Raw genomic sequence first — 25,897 nt, 5'->3', positions numbered from 1 at the left:
GCCCGGCCCCGGGAACGGGAACTCCCGGGCCTGGGAGCGGGACAGGACCGCAGCGAGCCCGGGTGTGACCGCGGGGCACGGTCCGGTACAGTCCCTATCCCGGTCCGGTTCAGGTGTGGTCCCGGTACAGTCTTTGTACGGTCCTGAAACGGCCCCGGCACAGTCCAGGTATGGTCCAGGTACGGTCCAGGGATGGTTCAGGCACTGTCCTGGCACGGTCCTGGCATGGTCCCGGTACTGTTCCGGTACCGACCTAGGCATGCTTCTGGCACACTCCTGGTACTGTCCAGGCACGGTCCCGGGACGGTCCCAATCCTGTCCCGGGGGCGCACCGAGCGTGGCAGAGAGGACCCCGCACCAGCCGGGTCACCCATGGGGTCCCAGGGGACACGTGCACCCAAAGGGGTCCCAGCCCCAGCCATGGACACTCCCCATTCCTGCCTGTGGGGACATGGACGCCCAGTGCCACCAGCCGCGGGGTGGATGTGGGGCACCCCTCGGTGCCAAGGCAGGGCGGGTGCTTGCAGGTAGGGGCTGATCCCAGAGCCCCTCCATCCCACCTCAGCCCCTTCCACCGCCGGCGCATGGCCCTGGCACTGCCATGACACTTGAGCCCCAAATCCAGCTGTGCCAGCTCCCCATGGCTCCCACAGCATCCCGGGGGCTTCGACACCCCCTTCCCCAAACAGAGCTGCGGGCCAGCTGGAGCCCCCGGCCCCTGACGGCACCTGCCACCAGAATGAGCCCATTCTGCAGCAGGCGCCTTGTGCCTCGGGCGCTGGATCCCGCTAAAAGGCTGGATTGTTCCGAGCACAGTGGGAGCCTGGCCAGGCCCGGCACCGGCACTGGGTGGCATTGTGAGGGGACGTGTGGCATCCATGGGATGGGATGGTGGGGTCCCCACTGTCCTCGCCAGTACGGGAACATGTGCTGTGGCAGTGGTTGAGTCCAGTGTGCTGGACATGTCCAGGAAGATGGTTGTGGCTGCTCCGCCAGGATGAGGTGTGGGCACAGGTGAGTGTCAGGAGCAGGTAGGGTGGATGCTGCTGGGGGCACACACCCCCACTAAGCCAGAGCCCCTGTCCTGTCCCCCAGCAACCTGCCCCAAATCTCACAGACTGTCCTCAACAATACCCCCAAATCCCCTTTCCCTTCTCCCCATATCTACTCTCCCTGTAGTCACTCCTCTTCCCCTCCCCAGACCTTCTCCCCATTGTCTCCTCCCCATCGTCCCCTTCCCATATCTCCATCCCAGACCCCTGTCCTGTCCTGTCCTGTCCTGTCCTGTCCTGTCCTGTCCTGTCCTGTCCTGTCCTCTCCCTCTCCCTCCCCCTCCCCCTCCCTCTTGCCCCTTGTCCTGCCGCCCGCCAGGGGGCGCCCCGCCCCTCCTCCCCTCCTGCCCCCGTCCTCCCGCCCGCCAGGGGGCGCCCGCTCCCTCCCCGTCCCGTCGTGCCCCGCGCGGCCGAGGCGGGAACGCGGCGGCTCAAGATGGCGGCGGCTCTGGCGGCGCGGAGCTGCCTGGAGCTGAGCGCGGCCGGCCGGGCCCCGCCGCGACCCCCGCAGGAGCTGGTCTTCATGCCCCCCGGCATCGCCCCGCTCCCCGCCGGGCGCTACAGCGACAGCGCTGGCGGCTTCTGCTACCAGGAGAGCGCGCAGCTCGGGGCTGCCACCAGGAATCGCTGGGTGCGATGGTGAGTGCACGTCCCCGCCCACCTCGCCCCGCTTGGACCTTCCTCATCCTCACCTCTCCCTTCTCACCCTCCTCAGACCCTTCTTTCACTCAATCCTCCTTATCTTCACCTTCCCCTCAGCTCTTACCTTTTCACCTCACTGAGATTCTCCTGTCCCTCAGATCCTCCTCATCTCTGCCCTTCTCTCCCCCTTCAGACCCTCTTCATCCTCATCTCTGCCCTTCTCTCCCCTCTCAGACCTTCCTCATCCTCATCTCTGCCCTTCTCTCCCCCTTCACACCCTCCTCATCCTCATCTCTGCCCTTCTCTCCCCTCTCAGACCCTCCTCATCCTCACGTCTACCCCTCTGTTCCCCAGGAGCACGTCGGGGGACACGGTGGAGCTGGTGGAGGAGTCGCTGGACGTGAACCTGCTGAACAACGCGGTGCGGCTGCGGATCCAGGGCTGCCCGGTGCTGCCGGGCGGGATCCACCTGTGCGAGGTGCAGAGTCACCTGGTGGTGCTGCTGCTCACGGCGCAGACGGTGCACCGGCTGCTGCTGCCGCACCCCGCCCGCCTCTACCGCAGCGTGAGTGCTGGGAGGGTCCTCGGGAGTGTCCTCGGGGGCCAGGGCAGGCGACCCTGTCACCACAGGGAGGGCTTGGGAGGGGGCAGGTGACTCAAAATACATCGGGAGCAAGAGGGAAAAGAGGAGTTTGGGGAATTAAGCTGCGTTTTGCTGAGGAACTGGCCGAATGTCCAGTCTGTCTCATGTGGATTGTGGTGACACTGGAGTTGAGTTGCTGCTGGGAATGAGCCTCGGCTTTTCCAGAGCCCTTCCCAGCTGGATTGTCTTTTTTCCCCCAGCTGAGAAGGCTGCAGGCTGGTTTTGTCTCTGTTGGAATCATGTGGAACATGGATCCTAGGCAGGGTTTATATCATGTTTACCATCTTTCTGTGGATGTGGGTTGGAACTGGATAGTTTTTAAGGTCCATTGTGACCAAAACTGTTTCAGGATTCCATGACTCTCCCTAGTTTGCTCCGACTTTTTGTCTTGTGCCTTCATCTCGCCAGGACCCTCTCCTCTCTTGGAGAGCTTCTCTCCTGCTTTTAGAGCTCCAGAGAGCTTTCCCAAGGGATGACCCTGTGCTGTGGCAGAACTGCTCTTCCTGGGATTTGTCACCAGCACTTTTCTCTGAGCTGTCCCAAAGATTTTTTTTACTGGAGAAATCCTTTTTATCAAGGAGACAGTTGCCATTCCATCAGTGCCTGGTGTTTCTTTTCTGTGCCTTAGCTATGTGTGTTCAGGATTTGCTGTTTTATGGAATCCTCTAGGATCATGGAGTGCAGCCAATTCCTCAGCACTGCCAAGGCCACCCATGTCCCCGAGTGCCACATCCACGTGGGATGGGAACTCCACCACTGGACCTGTTCCAATGCCTAATAATCCTCTCCATGGAGGAATTTTCCCTGGTATCCAACCTAAACCTTCCCTGGCACAACTTGAGGCTGTTTTGTCCTGTTCTCCTCCAGGAGCTGATAACGGAGAGCCAAGTGCAGTCGGTGTTTACGGATATCAGCAAAATCCACATCAGGGATCCTTCCAATTACTATGTGATTCCCAGCGTGCCAGGGCTGGCTCCCAACTCCGTGGCCTCTGCAGCCTGGCTGAGCAGCGAGGGGGAGGCTCTCTTTGCCCTTCCCTCTGCCTCGGGAGGGATCTTTGTGCTTAAGCTGCCTCCTCCCGATGGTCCAGGTAAGGTTTGGGAGCTAGAACCCCTCTCCCAGATTGGAATTTCATTTAATCTTAATTTTTGATTTTCCTGTTGTTTTTGAAGGAAGTGTTTCCATGGTGGAATTGAAGCAGAGCTCGGTGGTGCAGCGTTTCCTCACAGGCTGGATGCCGACTGCCATCAGGTGAATGAATGCCTGGAGACAGATGAATGGAGCTAATTTTGGCTTTTGGATCCCCTCACCTGGAATTTGTAGCTCGAGTCACACAGGCACCTATAAATACACCATTTGAAAAAGTTAACGTGGTCACAGGAACTATCGGAGTACGGAAGTTGGGAGTGGAATGCTGGATTAACAGGGTCCTGCTGATTCCATGTGTCCGTGAATATGTTCTCTAGTAATTGGCCTCCAAGGCTTTGCTCAGGATGTGGCTTGCAGCCAGCACGGATTAGGGATTACTCTGCCCTTGTGCTGAGGAGCCAGGCGTGTTTCTGACCGGCAGAGGTTACGTTTGGGATCACATGGATGCGCCGTGGTGGATTGGGATCGTTAGGGTTGGGATTGTTAGGTGGCTAAGCGCACACAGACAGATCCTAGGGCCTTTTCCTTGCAAGTGGAAGTGAGTGCCTTTGAGTGACTCTGACCATGAGGGAGTATATCCTGGGGCTGTTGGGATCCTTGCTTGTGTCTTCTTGGATCCTTGTCAGAGGCTGGCAGGATCTCTGCTGGAGGCTGCTTGGGTTCATATTTGGGGCTGCTCAGATCTGTTTTTCCCTCTGGATCCTTCACCTGCATTCTGCAAGTATCAGGCTGGGGATGGAGAAATGGGAATGTGCTTCAGCTCCACCAAAGCGAGGGAAGAGCTGGGTGTCACTGGGGTGGTGGGATCCTGTGCTCCATGGATGCTGAAACATTCCCTTCTCCCAGTCTCACCCCACTGGTTTATTTGGATTTAAACACAACGGTGGAACCCCAGTGCCTTGTATCTGTGCACCTGCCTTGATTTTAGAATCATGGAATCCTGGAATGGTTTAAATTGGATGATCTGAGCCTTAAAGCTCATCCAGTTCCATTCCCTGCCTAGGGCAGGTACATCTTCAACCAGATGAGGTTGCTCCAAGCCTTGTCCAGGCTGGCTTTGGACACTTCAGGGATGGGGAATTCTCTTTGAAGGTGTTGATGTAACCTCTGGTTTTCCAGAGGCGATGGTGGCCCCTTGGATGTTCCCGTCAGCCTCTCCGTGCACTGCTTGGATCACGATGCCTTCCTGTTCGCCCTCTGCCAGGACCATAAGCTCCGGATGTGGTCCTACAAGGTGAGCAGAGTCTGGGTTTGGGGGAGCAAAGTGATGCCCAAGGAATCATGGGTGAGTGCTTGGCATGGATCTGTCTGCCATTAAATTGTCACTGGCTTCTCTCCATGCTCTGATTTGGGACAATATGTGAGAACAGATATGGTATGTGTTCGTAGTAGTATCTGGAAAGTGAGGGGTTTCCTGCCCAGCCTCATTCCTGGGCTAAGGGTTATTTCCAGACCTAGTAGAGCATTTGGGAAGACAGGAGCGCTTTGAGGCCCAAGGAGCCATCCCAAATGGATTTTCTCCTGCTTTCAGGAGTAATGAAAGTGTCTTTGTCAACAAGAAGTTAATAAAAGCCTTCTGCTCCAGACATTGAGTGCCAGAGCTAATGGAGCAGCACAGCACTTTCACGGCTCAGTGGCACTGGAATGTGCTGTAGGAGGGAGGGGAAGCTTTATCCTAACGTGCCTGGGTTCTGGCAGCCTGTGGGATTGGTGGGAAGGGGGCCCAGGTGGGCTGGGAGAAGCCAAGGAGTGGCTCAGGTAAATGTATGGAGCCCTAATTTACCCCCTTTGCAGAAAGCTCGGGGCCAATGTTGGCTGAAAGGGGAAGGAGAGGAGGGAGAAGAGCAGTTTCTCAATGCTGAGTCTTTCCTAAGCCCCTGTCCCCATGCTTGTGTTGTTTGCAGGATCAGATGTGCCTGATGGTGGCAGATCTGCTGGAATTCATGCCGGTCAGCAAGGACCTGCGGCTGGCAGCTGGCACCGGGCACCGCCTGCGCCTGGCCTTCTCCCAGTCCCTGGGCCTCTACCTGGGAGTCTACATGCACGCTCCCAAGCGAGGGCAGGTAGGGAGCCACGGGCTCTTCAGGCTGCAGGAGGAGGCACCATTCTCCTAGGATTTGGGTCTAGAAGGCAAGAAATAGGGAAAAGTTTAATGTGTGACCTTCTGGAGGGATCAGTGCTTTGTAAATAAATATTTTCCCCCCTCACAGCACTATGGGATATGTGTGCCTGAGCCCTGGGAGTGGAATTCCCTGTGTGACTAAGCTGATCCATGAGGGCTAGTTCACTTGTTTACCTCCTGCTCCAAAAACGGATGTGCCGTGGGAAAAGGAAAGGTCCAAAAGGAGCTAAAAGCATGGAAATGCTGATGGTGTGTTGCTCTGGGCTCCTAGGAGTGTGTGGGTGCTTCTGCAACATGGAGGATAAATTTAGCAGGAAGGGAATGACGGCACAGACTGGGCTCATCTGTTGGACAGCTTATCCTGTTCTCCAGGGAATTCCCACACAGAGCAGGAGTGTGTAACATGAGTCCTGTTGTCCCACGAGTGCTCTGCTGTGGGAAGAACACGCAGAGCTGGGCCTGCAGCTGAGGATTTGCGGCTTTCCCACCTTAGTCTCCTTCTTTTCCCACATCTTGCGGTCACCAGCAGTGCCAGATGTGGTGGTCTTACCGTTTTTCTGGTTTGGTTATTGGAAAGACCTGGGGGAGTCCTTCAGGTCCAGGCAGGGATGAGTGTTCTTGGGCAGAAGGGTGAAGCCAGGATGCTGGTGCAGATGGTCCAGCGGCATGCTCAGCTCAACCCTCCTGCCCTCTAGGCTCTGTTACCTGTAGCACCAGGCAGGGAGAGGGACTGGAATGATGAGTTTCCTTGGGATGTGCTGGTTTAGTCCTTCAGGAAGTGATTTATGAGGTGTGTTTGTAGTTTTGTGTCTTCCAGCTGGTGAGCACTGAGAGCAACCGCTACAGCCTTGACCACATCTCCTCCCTGTTCTCCTCGCAGGTGAGAGCTGGGTGGCTCCCAGGAGGGAGAGGCCTGGACTTTGGGACTTAAACCACAGAATCATGGAATAGTTGGGTTGGAAGTGATCCCTTAAAGCTCATCTTGTTCCAACCTCCTGCCATATGCAGGGACACCTTCCACAATCCCAGGTTGCTCCAAGCCCTGTTCAGCCTTGGACACTCCCAGGGATGGGGCAGCCACAGCCTCTCTGGGCAGCCTGTGCCAGGCCCTCACCACCCTCACAGGGAACAATTTCTTTCCAATATCCCATCTGAATCTCCTCTTTTCCAGTTTAGAGCCATTCCCCCTTATCCCATTATTTCAAGCCCTTGTCCAAAGTCCCTCTCCATCTTTCTTGTAGCTCCCTTCAGGTACTGAAAGGGGCAGTTTGTTCACCCCAAAGCCTTCTCTTCTCCAGACTGAACAATTCCCAAAGCCTGTTAAATGACACAAGGGAACATTTTGCTGTTGTTGAGTACCCACCTTCCTCTGCTGTACTCTGATTTGAGGATAAGAAAGGAAATTGGCTCTTTCCTTCTTTTGTAGGAGACTCTGGTTGACTTTGCCTTAACATCAGCTGAGATCTGGGCACTGTGGCACAACGAGGAGAACCAAACTGTTGTGAAATACATCAACTTTGAGCAGTGAGTTTTGGGAGTGGATCACTGGGATAATTGCAGGAGCAGCTCCTATGAACCCTGACAGGTCCTCAGCTTAGAGGTTTATATTCAAGCTGCCAGAGCATGGAAAATCAGGTGGCAGGGTTGCTGAAAGTGCCGTTTGAGTGTGGCACAGGGAGGGTTTTGCTTCCCCACAGCTCCTTCAAAACAACCAGGTGGTCCCTTCCAGGAAAAAACATGTTTTGGGGAGATGGTGATGTGGAAGGATTATCCATGAATATAAAGCTGAGAGGGTGGGTTGGTGCAGAGCCAGGGAGTTAAACAGTGGGTGGAAAATGCTGTGAGTGTACAAATTTCAGGAGAAGAAGCTACTAGTCAGTCTGAGAGTCGCTTGTGAGCTTGTTCAATGGGAAGAACATTGATTTAAATGAAGGAACCTGTTCCATCAGCTTAGGGCTGGGAGTGCCACTAGTGAGCTCTCCTGCCAAAATCTGTCCTTTGTCACTCCTCAAACCTTCTGTTTCCAGACCCAGTGGGCTCTTTTTTTGCTGGTGTAAGCCACAGGTTTGGTTCAGGTGGATGCCAAGCTGATTCCAGGTTTGTTTCCCTCCAGGAATGTCGCAGGCCAGTGGAACCAGGTGTTTGTGCAGCCTCTCCCTGAGGAGGAGGTGACAGTGCGACGGGATCAGGACCCCAGGGTGAGCCAGCTGTAAAACAGCACTAAAGAATAAATGAGGTCACTCAGCTGAGAAAATGGGAATAAGCAAAGTCTGGAGTGTGCAGGAGGCAGCTTTGATCCCAGGCTGGAGCCAGGTGTGGATAGAAACACAGATCCAGAGGATGAGGTGGAGAATGGGAGGAAGGAAACAGCAGCTTAAATGCTCTCCTCATCCTTGAGCTTCTTTAAATCGTGATGTTTTTGCAGGAAACCTACCTGGAATATCTGTTCATGCCCGGCCGGTTCACTAATGCAGCGATCCAGAAGGCTTTGCAGGTAAGTGAGAAGGAATTTGGGATACTCTGTGTTCAGCTTCTTCCTGGCTCTTTTGATGTGATGCAGCAGGATTCCTTGGAGCTCTTGCCAGGCATGTTTTCATGGGGAATCCCTGGAGTGAGTTGGTGGCTGCTGGGCCGTGTTGCAGTTGCTGTGTGCCCACAGCCAGAGGCAGAACTTGGGTTGCAGATGATTGTGTTTTTCACCTTGGATAGCACTCAGCAAGTTGCTGAGCTTGTTTTTCATTCCTCCTGCTTTAGCCAGGTGAATGGGGACTCAGCCGCTTGTGGTGCTGTTTGTCAGGATATGTCATGGAATCATGGAATTACTAGGGTTGGAAAAGCCTTCAGAGATGGTGGAATCCAGCCATTCCCTCCAGCACTGCCAAGGCCACCACTAACCCATGTCCCCAAGTGCCACATCACATGGCTTTTAAATCCCTTGAGGTGTGGTGGCTGCACACTGCCGTACATCCATGTGTCCCAAATTTAGCATCCAGACCTTTCTTTTAACACTTCTATCCCACGAAGTGCTGGCTGATGCTCTTGTGCTGCTTTATCTCAATGCTGCTTGAACCTTTGATGAGACTTTTATTTTGCCTTAAAATCCACACGTCTTGTGCTGCTTTGCAGATCTTTTCTCAAGGAACTGAGAGGCACATGGATCTGACGTGGGATGAATTAAGGAAAGAAGTCACCTTAGCCGTGGAAAGTGAGGTGAGATGGATTTTCCTTCCAGGATATTTTGTTGCATGCAGTGTCATGATGTTTTAGGTGCCAAGGATAAAGGGAGAAATAAAAGATAAACCTGGGGTCTTGGTTTATCCTTTATTGCTCCACAGGCAGATGTTTTAAAAAGTACAAATCTCCATCCTTCCTGCCTGGGTTTTCCATTCCCTCCTGGATTTTTGGAATCCTTCTGGGTGTTCTGTCTCTTCTCCCTGCCTGCACTTTGGTCACCCATCACACAGTGCCCAGGCCACCACCGTACAGAGTTGTTACTCATAATTGTGGAAGAGAATCCAAAATAGAGGGATTATCTTCCAAAGAATCCAAATAATAATTTTTAGGGGACCTACCTGAAAAATCCCCATGCTGTTTTGGGTCTGAATTTTCCTCATTTATCCTGTTTGTCCTTATTTTACTTGGCCATTCCTGATTCCTTTGTTTTGCCCCTGCTAGTTCCAGGGCAGTGTGACGGAATACGAGTGCTCTCCAGAGGAGTTTTGGCAGCTGCAGGTGGAATTCTGGTCCAAGTTCTATGCCTGCTGCCTGCAGTACCAGGAAGCTCTTTCCCGGCCCCTGGCCTTGCACCTGAACCCCTACACCAGCATGGTGTGCCTGCTGAAGAAGGTGAGGCTGTGGGTGGTGGTGGGATTCCCTGGAGAGGTTTCTCCAGCAGGTTTGGGAAGCTCAAGGGCTTTGTCCTCACCTTTCAGGGCTCCATGTCCTTCCTGGTGCCCTGCTCCTTGGTGGATCACCTCTATCTCCTCTCCAATGAGCACCTCCTGACCGAGGATGACGCTGCCATCTTTGAAGGTGAGGAGACATGGAGCTTTTTCCCTCCTGCCAGGGATGTGGGAGCTTCCACAGAGATCTCTTGAAGAGCTCCTGATCCACAGTTGCATGGAGATAGTTTTATTTTGGCTTTGCAGGGAGATTTATTTTGTAAAACTTGTCATTTTGCTCACACCAGCAATGAGAAAATGGCGCAAAGGCTGCAAATAGAATTGTGTAATCATGGAATGGTTTGGGTTGGGAGAAATTCTTCCCTGTGAGGGTGGAGAGGCCCTGGTACAGGTTGCCCAGAGAAACTCTGGCTGTCCCATCCCTGGAAGTGTCCAGTGCCAAGTTGAACAGGGCTTGGAGCAACCTGGGATAGTGGAAGGTGTCCCTGCCCATGGCAGGGGGTGGGACTGGATGGGCTTTAAGGTTCCTTCCAGCCCAAACCATTCCAGGATTTATGGAATATTTTCACATCAGCTGTGGAGAGGGGCCATGTCGTTCATTCCTTGTGTTCAGGAAGTAAATGCCAGAGCATGGAAAACATGTCATTAATATTGCCACCACAGTGCCCTCTGTGCTTTGCTGGCCCTGGAATGCCATTTCACTAGGAAAAAGGCAATGGAAAATGTTACCTAAGCTCTACTTTTATGCTTGAGTGATTTTTATATATTTTTATAAAGCAGGATCGTCATCTGTTTGGTTGAGCTTTTTGTGGAGCAGAGGGAAGGAACACTGGAGGCCTTGGCTCGTTTTGGGAGCCCCAGCAGTTCCTGCCCTGGCTGTTTTAAACAGTCATAGTTTCAAAAAATGGGATTTAATTTAAAATCTCATCCATAAAGGATTGCAGAGCCAAGCTGAGCCATTTTCTCCAGGATATATTTTTTTGCACTAATTATTTCCTTTCAACCTGTGGCTGGAAAAAATCCCTTGGAGGGAATTTAATTTTTTTATTGTTGCATAGTTTTTTATATTCCAAATAATAAAGCCCAAATATTTCCCTTGTCAACTCCTGAGCTTCAATTCAGCTTCACTGTTATTGGGGAAGGGTTTGGCACAGGGAACTGGGACCAGTCTGCTGTTACTGGTGATAGGAGCTGAACTAACTGGTTTTTGCATGGTCTTCCCACCTTCCCTTGGAAATCTCTTGGAAAATACACAGTTAGATTCTTTCATTGCAGATTTGGAGATGTCTCGTGATGTTGTCTGTCTTGTCCAGTGCCTTCGCCTGATTGGAGAATCAATTTCCATGGAAATGGCATTCATCATGGAAATGGCTTGCTCCCGCCTCCAGCCTCCAGAAAAGGCTGCAGAGCAGATCCTGGAGGACTTGATAGCTAATGACGCGTAAGGAGATGTGTTTTCCAGAAGCTTCTCAGGGTGGCTGAGCTGGGATTGTCCGGAGCTGTCCTTGCTTGACATCCAAGGGCGTTTGAGATGTGTAGGGTCCTCGCCCTGTGCTGCAGAAGACATTTCCAGAGATGGGCATCGTGGTTTGGTGTCAGCAGGGTCTTCCATCCAGAACCTGGAGAGCAGGAGAGGGAGAAATTCCTGCCAGGTGTGGAAAAAGTGCCTGGAGACAGCAGGGAGAGGTCAGAACCGTGTGGTTCCTGTGCTAACCCGAAATCATTCCCTCGTGGAATGCCAACTATCTGTCTGTTATTTCCTCGTAGCCTGAGGGAGTGGAATAAATAGACTGTTCCCTGCAGGCGCTGTAAGATAAAACTCACAAGCCAGCCAAGGATTCCCGTCAGGAATGTCCAGGCTGATCAGATACCAGTCCTCCCTGGAAGGGAGTGTAAGGGAGCCCTCTTCAGTTGGAACGTCACGTTGCCGTTTGTGATTATGAGGATCCTTTCGGTTTTGCAGGGAAAATGTGATGGAGGATATCCACAGCAAACTGCAGGAGATCCGGAACCCCATCAATGCCATCGGATTGCTCATCCGAGAGATGGACTATGAGACAGACGCCGACATGGAAAGAGGTGAAAGGTCTTTACCAGCTTCTGGGAAATGCTGTGAAGTGTCCTTTTCCTGGGAATTGTTGCTGCCTGTGCGGCTCCTGCCTCACCTGGGTGGTTTTCCCCGCAGCTCCTCACCTGGCGCTGCGCATGAGCCTGTCCCAGCTGTTCGGCAGCAGCACCGCGGCGCACGTGGTGTGCGGGGGGGTGGCCAAGATCTGCACCGTGCGCTTCCTCCTCTGCCGGGACCTGCTCATCCTCCAGCAGCTCCTGCTGCGCCTCGGAGATCCCGTGAGTACAGCCCCCCGGAGCTACTGCCACGCTCCTGGGACTTGGGAGTCCTGTGAGGCTCTGCTGGTGCAGGGCGGAGCGCTGTCTCTTCCCACAAGGCTGTTGGAATAGCCCGAGGCTTGGGCAGGTCCTGCTCTCTCCTCCAGCTGCTTTTGTCTTTCTAAGCAAAGCAGCCTAATTCCCTTTATTCCACAGTGAGCATCCAGGAAGCAGGAGGCCAGGCTGTATTTGTGGGAGGAGGGCATGGATTCCAACCTGTGTGAATCAGCACACGTGCAGCTCTCCCAGCTCTCCCTGTCCCCCTCCCGACACCGATGGTAGCGCCATTCTCTGGCTGCACATTCCAAAGCTGCAGTTTCAGCCCCTTGGAATCTGCTCCAGCTGGAGCAAACAGCCCTCAGGATGGCAGCTGTGTTTGGAGTGGTGGGATGGACTGGTCTGGGTCTGTCCCATCAGGCCTGAAGTGGCCTAAGGCACAGTGCTGCTGCTTTGGATGGATGCAGGGATGCGGAACAAGTCCCCAGACAAGGACAGCCTTGTTTAAACCAATATTATTTACTTAGAAACGTCACTGCAGGAGTTTCCTGGTTGAAAATAAACCCCTTTTTCCTGGATAAGGTTGTCCTGGTAGCATTTAAGGTGCATTGCAAGGTGCCCTCTGGGGCAGGCTCTCCCAGACCCTGAGGCATGTGACCTGCTCCTTTCCCACCCTGATGGACCTGTGTCCTTCAAAAGCTCAGATTGTTTCTTCTCCTGTGACTCCTGCTCTTTGCTGGAGCTTGTGGAGACCCTGAGGTGATCTCTGCTGCAAAGCCAGGATTTCACTCTCAGGGACAAGAATCCTAGAATGCTTTGGGTTGGAAGGGGCCTTAAAGATCATTTAATTCCAAGCCCCTGACATAGACAGGGGCATTTTCCACTAGACCAGATTTCTCCAATCCCCATCCAACCTGGCCTTGAACACTTGAAAAGGTGGGGCAAGGGCTGAGTTCCTGCCAGGCTGTTGAGCACTTTGGTGTTCACAGGAGGGATGACCTGGGCTTGATGCTAAACTAACCTCTCTGGTTGTTCTTGTCCTGCTGTTGCTCCTAGTGTGCCAAGCTCTGTGCCTTCCTTGCAGATGGTTTTGGGAGGGGGACAGCTCTTCCAGTCCCAGCAGGACCTGCTGCACCGCACCTCTCCCCTGCTGCTGTCCTACTTCCTGGTCCGGTGGGCGAGCCAGTGCCTGGCCTCTGACGTCCCCATGGACACGCTGTAAGTCTTTACCTGGCCTGGCTTTGATTCCTCCTAAATCCACCTGAAATGCCCTTCCTGGTGTGGAAAGCAGGCGGTTGCTGTGGGAGTATCACTTCAGGAGCACCTGGAGAAGGTTTTTTTCCCTTCCATGTTCTGAGCTGACTCTGCCTTGTGCTAAATCTGCCCTGCGAGGCCGCGCTGTTCTGTGCTCCGTGGGAGCTGAACAATGAGCACAATTAAAGCAGGAGGTGTTTTGTTGTCTCTTCACTGATGGCTCCTTTCTTCCCTAGGGAATCTAATCTGCAGCATCTCTCCGTGCTGGAGTTAGCAGACACCACGGCTCTGACACCACACAAACTGGGTAAGGTGTCCACGGATCATCAACTCTCCCTTTCTGTTATTTAAGCCTATCTCTGCCACCTGAGGGAAGTGCTTTATGCAGGAAGCTAATGGACTGTGTGGTCGAATGACCCCGGTTTAAGTGGGGATGTTTGTCAGGCTGTCTGCAAAAAAAAAAAAAAAAAAACCAACAGAACAGCAACAACAATGGATCTTGGAGTGTTGGACTCAGATTTTTGTCTCCGCCTGAGGATGGGAATGCCTCACTCAGCCAAAAAGTATTCATTCTAACCCTGGCAGCATCAGCCAAACTCAGCCCTTGTGTACTTTACAGTGGCTGTAGTAGCTCAGACCAGGTCTGTCACAGGATCCCAGAATGGTTTGGGTTGGAAGGACCTTAAAGCTCATCCAGTTCCACCCCCCTGCCGTGGCTGGGACACCTTTCCCTGGCTGGAGTTGTTCAGAGCAACCTGCTCCATCCAACCTCTCCTGCTCTCCAGCCTTTATCCTACAGCAACCAGGAGCAGCAGCTCAGGGAAGTGTGAAAATGTAGAAGTACTTCCTCCAAACATGTTTGAAAATGTGGAAATGCCTCCCCAAAACATTGCAGCTGATATTTGGTTCATGTTTTTAAGGTTTTGCTGCAAAGATGTAAGTTTTGGGTTAGTGCTTTCTGTGAGGATATAAGGCAGCTTAATTAGGGAAATGTGGGCCTTGAAGTGGTTCCAGAGGGAGGAGGTGAGCAGGGATGGGAAGGAAATATGCAGGTAAGAACCTGCTGTGACTAGTCAGCACTTGGAGGCAGAGATACTTCAGAGGGAGCCTGGAAAATCTGGGACAAACAGGCGGCAGTGCCACGTGTGAGCTGGGAAAGAGCTTCCTCCACTTTCTGACACGGGTCATCCTCAGAGTCTGAGTTCTCCCTGATGGAGAGTCTGGGTGCAGGAGGCAGCTGGAAATGTCAGGGAAGTTGAAAACATCCTTTGTGTGCTCCGGTGTCGTGGGTTATTTCTTGGCTGGCTCATGAGGAAAGTCCTGTTTGGCCGCTGTTCTTTGGGGAAAAATATGTGAAACGCAGGGAAGGAGGTGGCAGCTCGGGGAGAGGCGTTGAGAATAGTCAGTAAGGGGGGATTTTTGGGGTGCTGGAATGAGGAGGGAGGGATTGAAACAGCCAGCTCAGCGCTTCCCCAGCCCTGTTGTGCTGGAAAGCTGCAGCTGGGCTGGGAATAACAAGTGGAGAGGGAGCAGAGCCATTTTTTGGTGTGTTTTAATTGAGCTGTGGTTAATAAACACTGTGGGATGGAGCACTTTGATCTCCTGCTGCTCCCTCTGACTTAACCAGACGGCAGGAGAAATCCAAAACTAACAAGTTGGAGTGTGGAATGTGCTTTTGGTTTGCCCTGACTTAATCTGTGCTGTTTGGGCTGATGAGCATAGGACAGGATGGAAAACCTGGGATCTCTGCTGCAGGCCCTCTACTCACTGTTCCTTTAATTTGTGCTTTTAGTATCCGGCCCTCAAACAATCGTGGAACTCTTCTTCCAGGAAGTGGCCAGAAAACACATCATATCCCGACTCTTCTTGCAACCAAACACCTCTTTGGCTGAGACAAGTTTGAACTGGCCCCACCTCATCACCTCAATAGTGGCTGATTTTCTGCCTCTTCTGTATCCTTGGCTGTGAATCTGTTGCCACTGAGCTTCCTGCTGTTGCAAAATCAGTTTTCCGCTCGCAAATTTCCAAGACAAGCCTCCTCAAGGAGTGAGGTTATTGGCATTAATGGGATTTGTGGGTATTTTAAGATTTCGCAGATTTCATCCTGTTTAGGTGCATGATAAAGGATTTGAGTTTTTGACTTTAAACCCCTGAGCTCACTACTTGACTTGGTGGGGTGGGATGCTGGGAGATTTGGAAGGGTAACGGGAGCTGGGGATTAGATGTACCAGTGATTTTGTTCTAATATGGATAAATCTTATTACAGAATAATGACTTGTATAAAGAGTAGCTTAATCTTCTCTCCCCCCACAAATGGAGCATGAGAGGCATGTTGGCTTCTGGAGTAGTTCTCCAAGCTCTCCAGACAGGATTCTCCTATGTTCCTTAACCTCTGCTCAGATGGCCCAGCAATCCCAGCTTTCTCTTCCCAGAGTGCCTGATGGGGAGCTGTCAGTACACCCAGCTCCAGGTGAGTGTGTTATGCCAGCCTTCTCACAGGTGTTGAAAGACTCCCCAAAACATCATCTGGATGAAAGCTGGAGTTCTGCTTTTCCCTAGTCATGGAATCCTGGAATGGTTTGTGCTGGAAGGGACTTCAGAACTCATTTAGTTCATCCCCTGCCATGGACAGGGACACCTTGCACTATCTCAGGTTGCTCCAAGCCTTGTCCAGCCTGGCTTTGGACACTTCCAGGGATCCAGGGGCAGCCACAGCTTCTCTGGGCAGCCTGTGCCAGGGCCTGCCCACCCTCACAGGGAAGAATTTCTTCCCAATATCCAATGTAAATCTCCCCTGTTTTAGTTTAAAACCACCACCCCTAATCACTGCTTTCTGAGCACAGACAATGCTACAGAGTGTTTGATGGGGAATGATTTAAGATCATGGAATCCCAGAATGATTGGGTTGGAAAGGACCTTAAAGCTCATCTCATTCCACTCCCCTGCCATGGGGGAATCCTCTTCTGCATTTTCTTTCATCTGTTTTCAAGGGCATCCAGATACTCAGGTTTATTTTATTCCCTTTCCATGGAGGAGTTCAGTCTCCCAGGGCTTGTCTGACTCTGTGATGCTGCGCTCCTGAAACACCTTTACAGAGCCTGTTTAAATATCCCAGCAGTCCTAGAGCTTGTTGGCTGCTGGTGTGCCCACAGCCTTTCTTGTGCCACCTTTACCCATGACTGCCTATGGGATCTGGGTTCAGAAGGATTTCTTCAGCCCAGAAAGGGCTCATCTATTTCTTAAATGTCATTATTATTAAAAATCATTGTAAGAAACACCCATTATCATTCCATATCTGGCTGCTTCTGATGTTCCATTAGCAGGGACAGTGAACTCCTGATTTCCAGAGGTTTTAGACTGCTGTATTTTAGATCACTGTTCCTCCACCTCTCCCTGTGCTCTTGGCAGCTAGAGTTGTTTGTGTTCGAGTTCTGCCCCGCACGATTCCTTGTCTGCATCTCCACGTGATGCTTCATCCTTGTCTGGGCATTCCTGGAGGCACCAGGGCCAGGCAGGCTGTTAGTGATGACCTGTTTTTCAGCAGAACCTTTTATCCTCCCAGCCCCTCATACCTGGGGGCTGAATTGCTTCCTTTTGTGTTGCTGCTGAGAAGAATTGAGAGAAGAATTTCAATTCTTCAGAGCTTTTGAGCCAGGAAATGCCAAGACTGGAGCAGCACTGTTTGCCCTCCTGGCATATGTGCAGGCTTTGAATCTCCTCGCATTGCTTTCGCCTCACTGCTGTCTCCTCCAGGCTTTTATATCCACAGAGCCCAGCTCCTCCTCCTCCCTGCTGCCTTCTGTTCCTCTCCCTGATCCCAGTCAGTCACGGAAACTTGGATTAAGTGCCGTGACCTTGGGGAGATAAGAGCAGCTTTGCTGTGAGCACGGTGACCCGAATTGTGGAGGTACAGGAAGCTCCTTGCGAGGAGCAGGCGGGCACGGGGACAGTCTGGTGACAAAGCAGAGGCCTGGGACACGGGCCAAGCTTCTCCGTGTTGCTCATTGTGTGTGACAAGCTGGAGGGGGATTTATCCCTTGTAGCTGCTAATCCGGGCAGTGGATCCGGGCTCCGGATGTGTCACCACCTAGTTTTGAGAGAACTCATGGCTGAGAAAGGTGAGGCAAGAGGTTCTGGTGGTTTGTGCACCTGTAGAGGTGATTTGACTTCCAAGTCTCGGTTTCTCCTCCCCATTCCTGCTGAGTCCTGCAGCCCTGCTAGTGGGATGTGGCTGCTTTTCCAAGGATGATGAGGATTCTCTGCTGGCATGGAGCCAGGCTGGGTCATCTCCATTTATCAGTGCCATCAGTGCTCCCTCCCACATGCTGTAATCCATGTACTTCCTTGGCTGCTGGCCCTCTGCTGCACAGGTATTCCTCTCCCAATGTCTGCCTTGCCCATTGTCCTGCAGCCTTTGCTCTGCCCTCCATGTTCTCAAATTTCCTCTGCAATTCCCTGCAACAGTATGGAGAAAGAATCCTGTTTGATTTTTGGGCACATTGGGAGCTGTTTCTGAAGTGCTTCATGCAGACACTGGAGCTGTTCAGAGCTGTTGTTTCCCAGGAGTGTGTGAGGGATATCTCCCCTTTACAGGGCTGGAACAGCTCTGCTCTGAAGAGCTGAGGGAGCTGGGAATGTGCAGCCCTGAGAAGAGAATGCTCCAAGATCTGGAAGCCTCTTCAATGCCTAAAGGGGCTCCAAGAGAGCTGGAGAGGGGCTTTGGCCAGGGACATAAACTGACAGGAGAAGGGGGAGTTGCTTCCCACTGCCAGAGAGCAGGATTAGATGGGATATTGGGAATAAATTCTTCCTTGTGAGGGTACTGAGGCGCTGGCACAGGATGCCCAGACAAGCTGTGGCTGCCCCATCCCTGGAAGTGTCCAAGGCCAGGCTGGACAGGGCTTGGAGCAGCCTGGGATAGTGGAAGGTGTCCCTGCCTTTCACAGGTGCGTGGGTCTGGATGGGCTTTAAGGGGTCCCTTCCAACCCAAACCATTCCAGGATTCTATGATCAGTGCATCCTAGGGACTTTGGGGCTGGAAAAACCAGCCCTGGAACTTGAGAAGCAGGATTTGTCTGAACACAGCAACTAAAGGGGCCACCAAAAACTCACCAGTCCTGGGTGCCTGCAGATCACAAGCAAGAGATGAGCTGAATCCAAACTCCCATTCCTTCTCTCCCGCAGGAATACATCCGCCTCCTTCAGCCATGGTGCCACGTGAACATGGGCTCCTGCTGCTTCATGATGGGCAGGTGCTACCTTGTCATGGGTGAGGGGCACAAGGTGAGGTGCTCCCTCGTCTCCTTCCCGTGGTTTGGGGTCTGGTCCTTTTCCTTTGGGAGGCTGGAGATGCACAGGAAACATCTTTCCCGCAAGCTCTGCCTCCTTTGGGAAAGGATGGATTGGAGCAGGGTGGTGGGATCTGCTTTTGGGGAAGATCTCATTAGCTTGGGACAGGCAGCACTGTCACCTCAGCTGTGCAGCAGGGGGATCAGTCACCTGAGGGGACAGTGAGCTGATTCCAGGTCTGGTTCCAGGCTTTGGATTGCTTCTGCCAAGCTGCCTCCGAGGTGGGAAGAGAGGAGTTTCTGGACAGGCTGATCCAGCCCGAGGAGGGGGAGGTGGTCTCCACGCCACGCCTACAGTACTACAACAAGGTACAGTCCTGAGCAGGTAAACTCAGGTGTCCTTCCACACAGGAGAGGGAATTCCTGCCCAATTCCTCACTTCGAGGGAATGACTTGAGCCTCAGAGAACTTAGTTTTTGGAATGTGAAACATCTGTAGTTTGTTTACTTTGTTTGGGGGCAATGACAAGCTCAGTATGTGAAATTTAGGTACTTTCCACCTATTAGTTTCCTAATCACCAAGGACTTTGTTATCTAGCAAAAAAAAGCAGGATGAAATCCAGCTGCTGGAAGCAAAAGCCAGACATGTCCAGACTCGATGTAAGATGCTGCCTGAGGGGAAGGTTATTAAGCTCTGAGGCAAATTAAAATGTGTATAAATTGAGATAGGATCTTCCTTCTGCATAATGCTGTGGTTCAGGCAGGCTGTAAGCCTGGAGCTGGGCTCTTGGTGAGGGATTCCCTGTATTTAGGATCCAGAAAATTAATCAATAATGCTGAAATGGTTGAAAAATCACTGTGTTCAGAGGTGAATCCTCCAGTAAAGCCGTAACCTGGTCCTGTTGTGCTGGGATTTCATCCAAATCCCTGTGGTTTACCCAAATCTTCCCTTTTTAAGTCTAATCCCTTACAAATCTTTAGGGGGCAGGAGCAGTTCCTAAAAAAACCCAATGAGAAACCTTCTTGCCAACTCTTTACTGGAGTATTTCCTCCCCAGGTCCTCCGCTTGTTGGAGATGCTGGGCTTGCCAGAGCTGGTCATCCAGCTGGCCACCCTGGCCATCATGGAGTCAGCAGATGACTGGAGAAGCCAGGTACACTCACTTCTTTCCCAGCAAGCTGTTTCTTCAGGAACCTCTTCCACAGGAATTTCTTGCTGGTTTTATAACTGGTTTGTGCTGTTTTCAGGCTACTTTAAGGACCTGCATCTTCAAACATCACTTGGATTTGGGGCACAACAGCGAAGCCTATGTAGCCTTAACGCAAAACCCGGATCCAGGCAGGTAGGTGACAGGATTGTGCCTTTGTTGGAGGTCCATGCTCCCATTTTTCTGTGAATGTGGAAGGAAAATGACACTGTGGGGGAGGGCATGGCTGCTGTGTTGAGAGTTAATTTGTAGAGGTGGGTTTACAAAGGAAGAGTTAATTTCGGGATGTTCATCTGAAGGACACCTGGGATTTGGCACCCTGTCAAAAGAGGAGAATGGGAGGAAGAAAACAGGGAAGAGGCTGAAGGGTCATGTGTAGCATTCTATGTTTAAAAGCTTTAGGAGCCAAATCGATTTAGTTTAATAAAGAAAAGATTTGGTGTTGAGTTTTCAGTTTGGAAAGTGAACTGGGTAGAGGAGGCTTTATCCTAGCAGAGAAAAATACTGGAATAACAGAGGAGAAATGAGAGTATTTTTTAGCTGATTGAGGGACGGAGACTGCCCTCCTGAGAGGCCTTTCTAGAGGATCTCTGTTTCCAGCACAGGAGAAACCTGACGGTTTAACTTTGGCTCTAAGCCAGGAAAAAAGCTGTGGAGCTCATCCTGAAGCAGGAGCCTGTCACAAAGTGGTTATTCGTGGCTTAAATCCTGGGTTCATTCCTGCTCCTGGGTTTATTCCTGCTCCTTCAAAGGGCTGTACTTCCCTCTGCAGGCAGCTGGACTGCTTACGCCAGCTAGTGGTGGTTCTGTGTGAGCGATCCCAGCTCCAGGACCTGGTGGAATTCCCTTACGTGAACCTGCACAATGAGGTAATCCTGCGCTGGGATCAGGGCTCGGGGGTGGGGCACAGCCCTCCCTGTAAGGGCATTGTGGACCCACGGGAGCCTCCGTGTGCTGCAGGTCGTTGGGATCATCGAGTCCCACGCTCGGGCTGTGGATCTGATGACTCACAACTACTACGAGCTGCTCTACGCCTTCCACGTGTACCGGCACAACTACCGGAAAGGTAAAGCCTGGGATGGCACCTCTTACCTGAACACCAACCTGGGACACCCCTTCCTTGTCCCTGCTGTGTGTGTAGCCTCTTCAGGCTGTTGGCTGATGGATTTTCCCTGTTTTCAGCTGGAACAGTGATGTTTGAGTACGGCATGCGGCTGGGCAGGGAGGTGCGGACGCTCCGAGGGCTCCAGAAGCAGGGAAATTGTTTCCTGGCTGCCATCAACTGCCTGCGGTTGATCCGCCCAGAATACGCCTGGATAGTGCAGCCAGCCTCTGGAGCTGTGGTAGGAATGCTGAGCTTCCTGCAAAGGAGCTTCTTTCCCACTGGGAATGGGGGTGTTTGGCTTCTTAATCTGCTGCTCTTGGCCAGCTATCTTGCCCTGCTCATCAACTCTATCCATCACCCTTGTGCCATTCCCCATTTTTGGGGCAGCATGGAAGCAGGATAACTTTTGGAGATGGGCTGGTGGATAGATATTGGAATATATCACCTTATGCTGAAGATAGCAAATATTATGGGGAGTGTGAACAGCTGGAATACCAGTTTCAAATCCCAGTCAGGACTCAGGGACTCAGGTGGCTGCAGCCTGGTCACCTGATCCTGATGTTCCTGGTAGCCAGGGATAAAGTAACCTGAGTTTCCAAGGGGTGTTGCACAGCTTCCCTGGTCCAAATCAAGGCTTGAAATGGAGAGCTCTTGTTGGGATTTATCCTGTTAGTGATACATCCTTCAGAAACCAGGTGGGTAAAATCCTCTTTCTGCTTTTTCCTGCAAGTACGAGCGCCCAGGAGCATCCCCGAAGAGGAGCCATGATGGGGAGTGCATGGCTGTTCCCAGTAAGTGCCCAGTACTGGTCCTTCCTGTGCCTCTGCAGTTTCCACAGCCTCTCTGCAGCTCCCATGTGAGCTAGGAGACGGCTCAGGGCAGCTTCTGCCTCTGCCAGGTCAATAATTTGGGGGATTTTAAGGTCGTTAACTCTCCCAGTGTCTCCCAGTTGCACTATGCTGCCACTGTTCCCCAAGGAATACAGCAATTTCCCCAAGGGAACAGCTTTTCCCCAAGGAGCTCCTGTGCTTGCTTCTAGCAGTTTGATGCCTTGACAGCACTTTTTTTCCAGTGGAAGTAACTTGTAATTTAAAACAAAAGCAGCTTTTTGAGGCAATTTCTAGTTGTTCAAGCCTGTTTGTGCCCTTGGAAATCCTGTCAGAAATAAGCTCTGCCTGTGTCTCCACAGCCCAGGATGTGGAATCAGGTTATCATCAGCATTCCAGTAGGAAAATTTAAGGTCAGGTATTTTTAAACCTGCTCTTTCTGAGGAGTTTTTTTTTTTTGTGGCATGTGCCTGGCAGGCAAAGCAGCAGCTGTTCCCAAATATTATCTAACATCTGGAGGAGAAGGATCAGGAAGATGGTATCAAGGACATTAGCACAGTCAAGGGAGCAGGGAAGGATCAGCAAATCCTGATCATTCCTTTGGTGCTTTTTGGGGTACAACTCCTCTTAGGATGGGAGAGGGATGTAGAGATGCTTTTAAAAAAGGGCATGGGCGCTCCAGGGAGACCTCAGAGCCTCTTCAGTGCCTAAAGGGGTTCCAAGAGAGTGGGAGAGGGGCTCTGGCCAAGGGTTTGGCTTGCCAAGACACGTGGGAATGGCTTGCCACTGCCAGAGGGAGGGTTTATTTGGGATGTTGGGAAGAAATTTTTCCATGTGAGGTTGCAGAGGCACTGGCACAGGTTGCCCAGAGAAGCTGTGGCTGTCCCATCCCTGAAGTGTTCCAGGCCTGGTTGGATGGGGCTTGAAGCAGCCTGGGACAGTGGAAGGTGTCCCTGCCCATGGAAGGGAATGAGCTTTAAGGCTCCCTTCTAACCCAAACCATTCCATGATTCCATGACATTCTGCACAGTGCCCAAAGAGCCCTCTTTGAAATGCTGAGAGCCCAGTATCCATCTGTTCCAGCCACTCGCCAGATCGAGATCCTGGAGCTGGAGGATTTGGAGAGGGAATGTCTGCTGGCACGGATCCGGCTGACCCTGGTGGAACACGATGTGTCTGCAGCAGCTGTGGCAGGTGAGGGGGTTTCAGCCACTCTGTCCTGCCCCAGAGGCAAACCCAGAAGCTGCCAGGGACCATCAAATTCCCATCCCTACCATAAAATCCAGCCACTGCCTTCAGCAGGTTCTGCGAGAACCAGTTCTAAGTTTTCCACCATTTTTGGGGTTTTCCAAGCTCTAGTGGTCTGCAGTAGGGGTGGGATGAGCTTCTGAGTCGGGACAAAAAATGTAATTTTGGAAATTATGGAAGCATAGAATCATTAAGGTTGAAAAATACCTCCATAATCATCAAATCCAACCTTTTATATTGATGAATAAGTTATTTTCTTGGACAATCCTGCTTCATGGAGCAGTGTTATAAAGTTGTCAAAGTTGTTCCCTTTTGGGGAACAGAAAGCTCTCTTGCCCAGAGCCTTTTAGTATCTCTGGTAGGAGTTACACAACATGTCCACATCTTTCCCCTCTAAATGTTAGGAGGAGGTGACTTCCCAGCGAGGGATTGCAGGGAAAGGATGGAACAGCTGCTTTGAGGGCAGAGTGACAATGCAGGAAGCCAACTGCCACAGTTTCTGTGCTGGCAGAGCTGAGCTGATGCCTTGTTTGCTTGGATACAGACCTGTGATGAGGCTGTCCCCACCTCCCTAACTTCAGTGACCTTGGAGATCTTTATCCAACCTTAAAAATTCCACGATTCTAAACAGCAGCAGCATTTGCTCATCATGTATTGCTGCCTGTGTCCCTCTCCAGGGACAGCTCCATGGGTCACAGCTGCTCTGTCCAGCCCCTCCAGGGCCCCAACCCACAACCTCCATGTGGGTTCATGGGATGCTCTGGAGAGCAGGAAAGTCTCCAGCTGTGGATTGAGGAGTGCTGCAGTGGGGTGATGGAGGCTGTTGGTGCCCTGCTTCTGCAACTGTTGCTGAGTAACATGGGGCAAGGCTCCAGTGAGCACTGGGGTGTTACTGGGGGAGGCTTTACCCACTTTTCCTCGCCTTCAGGCAACTCCACACCCGAGGAAACAGTGTCTCTGCTGGTTCGGGCTGGGCTCTTCGACTCTGCCATCACCCTGTGCCAAACCTTCAAGCTGTCCTTGACGCCCATCTTCGAGGGCCTCACCTTCAAGTATGTCCAGATGCCATCCCACCTCAGGGGACACAGGGCTGGAGGGACACAGGGGCTCGGGGGTGGACCTTGCCCAAGAGCCTTCTTTTCCTGCCTGTCCAGCTGGGCTGTTCCTTGGGAATGGTCCTGCAAGGGGTGGCTTTGATGCTGGTGGGAAGGGGCTGGGCTCTGCAGGGGCTCGGGAGCCCCTTCCAATGGCTTTTGGTTGTGCAGGTGCATCAAGCTCCAGCTGGGAGGGGAAGCGGCGCAGGCAAAGGCCTGGGACTGGCTGGCAGCCAACCAGCTCTCAGCCCTGGTCACCACCAAGGAGTCCAGGTAGGTCTGTGTCTGCAGTTTGGGAGAGGGAGGATCTGGAGACAGGAGCTCTGTGGGAATCCACAGGATCACAGGTCCTTAAAACCCCTAAAAGCAGATTTGTGGGCTGGGACATGGGGAGAGCTGTGCTTCCACGCTGTCCCCATGTCACCTGGAGCACACCACGGCTTCACAGGCAGGGCAGGAGCTGCTGGCATGTTTTCCATGGGGAATTGTTTCCTTCCAGTGCCACAGATGAAGCCTGGAGGCTGCTGTCATCCTACTTGGAGCGTTACCCATCCCAGAACAGGCTGTACCATCGCTGCGTCATCAACAAGCTCCTGGCTCACGGGATACCTCTGCCCAACTGGCTCATTAACAGCTACAAGGTGAGAACAGGGAGACAGCTGTCCCCAGAAATCCCAAAATTCCATCTGTCCCAGAGCTGCCGGATCACTCTCACTCCAGTGGACACCTGCCAGCTTCACCCCACCTCCCTGCTCCCAGCTCCAGGCACCGGTGCCAGGTGCTCCATGCCTGGTGCAAAGGCTCAGAGCAGGTTCCTCTCAGTGTGGTCCCAGTCCTGGTCACATTCCCTGGCTGAGTTTCCCTCTTTCTGGCAGGAAGTGGATGCTGCCGAGCTGCTGCGCCTCTACCTGAACTATGATCTGCTGGAGGAGGCTGTGGATTTGGTCCTGGAGTATGTGGATGCTGTGCTGGGCAAAGGGCACCAGTATTTCGGGATCGAGGTGAGCTCACCTGCTGTTGGGCTGTGGCAGGATGTACCTCGGGGACACGATGTGAGGGTTTCTGTCCCTTCCAGGTCCCTCTGTCCCCAACATCCCCCACGATGTGGCTTCCCTACACTGCCATTGACCAGCTGCTGCAGGCACTGCGGGAGAGCAGCGCCAGCGAGAACAGCGTCGTGGTGAGTACCCAGATCCCAAAAACCGGGATGGGGAACGCTGGGATGGGGGTGGGAGCAGGGGTGGGACCCCTGTGACTCCTGCCTCTCCCAGCTCTACGAGAAGCTGAACGACAGGATGGAGGACTACCAGCAGAAGGTCAGTGTCGCCACCATGGAGCGTCTGTACTGCCGGACCTAGTCCAGATGACATCGCCAGGAATGTCACCATCCCACCCCGCGGTGCTGGATGTACCTATTGTTTTTCCATAAGGATCTGGTTCCCGGAGGTGGAGTGCCCTGTGGGCGTGTCCCTTCACTGTCCCTTTTGTGGGCAGTGGGTGACCAGCAGAGCTGGGGGGTGTGGCCATGACCCTGCCTCGCTTTCCAGCTGCTCTGGACATGGAACTGTTGGGAATTTCTTTTATTTATTGGTATGTTTTTGGATCAACTTTAATAAAATGGAAATATTATTCCAGGTGTGTGTAAGGATGTGGTGGGAAACGCGGGGACTGTGAGGCTCCTGTTCTGGGATCATCCCCAGACTGCCCTTGCTCTGGTGCCGGGATGTAGGGCAGGATGGAGCTATATCCCCAATGGATATAGCTCAAGGGCGGCTCTAGGGAAGGCGGCATAGGATCAGAAGGGGCTACAGCCCCCAGGAAAATCGACAGGATTGTGCTTCTAGGATAGCATGGGATCACAACAACCCCGGAGTGCCGGACAGGACTGTGGGATGGCATGGGATGGGATGGGGCCGTAGGATCAAGGCACAGGACCGTGCCCGGGGCAGGATGCAGCCAGAACTTCCCGCCCTTCCCCATCCA

General features: G+C 52.5%; 1 protein-coding gene across 2 annotated transcripts; it reads left to right on the top strand.

Moving 5' to 3' along the window:
* Positions 1 to 29: 29 nt before the first annotated feature.
* Positions 30 to 25,548, top strand: NUP160 (nucleoporin 160). Of its 2 annotated transcripts, XM_085063428.1 has the most exons (36): positions 30 to 168; positions 291 to 1,691; positions 2,049 to 2,259; positions 3,205 to 3,427; positions 3,510 to 3,588; positions 4,606 to 4,720; positions 5,391 to 5,549; positions 6,411 to 6,488; positions 7,035 to 7,132; positions 7,722 to 7,806; positions 8,034 to 8,102; positions 8,735 to 8,818; positions 9,284 to 9,454; positions 9,541 to 9,640; positions 10,786 to 10,951; positions 11,474 to 11,589; positions 11,696 to 11,856; positions 12,977 to 13,110; positions 13,383 to 13,453; positions 14,939 to 15,098; positions 15,547 to 15,616; positions 18,331 to 18,429; positions 18,684 to 18,803; positions 19,491 to 19,586; positions 19,681 to 19,775; positions 20,413 to 20,509; positions 20,601 to 20,706; positions 20,823 to 20,983; positions 21,476 to 21,536; positions 22,656 to 22,766; positions 23,749 to 23,872; positions 24,086 to 24,187; positions 24,414 to 24,555; positions 24,790 to 24,915; positions 24,990 to 25,094; positions 25,186 to 25,548. In XM_085063428.1, exons 2-36 carry the CDS (start codon positions 1,489 to 1,491, stop codon positions 25,270 to 25,272), a joined length of 4,185 nt encoding a protein of 1,394 aa, XP_084919554.1. In that variant the 5' UTR covers positions 30 to 168; positions 291 to 1,488; the 3' UTR covers positions 25,273 to 25,548. The 2 variants fall into 2 exon arrangements, with proteins under 2 accessions (XP_084919554.1, XP_084919553.1); XM_085063427.1 differs by having other exon boundaries at positions 147 to 1,691.
* The last annotated feature ends 349 nt before the right edge of the window (positions 25,549 to 25,897 follow it).

The sequence above is a fragment of the Lichenostomus cassidix genome, chromosome 5 (genome assembly GCF_008360975.1).
Source record: "Lichenostomus cassidix isolate B80296 chromosome 5, HeHo_3.0, whole genome shotgun sequence".
NCBI classification, from domain to species: Eukaryota; Metazoa; Chordata; class Aves; order Passeriformes; family Meliphagidae; genus Lichenostomus; species Lichenostomus cassidix.
This window is presented reverse-complemented; position numbering and strand designations above follow the sequence as displayed.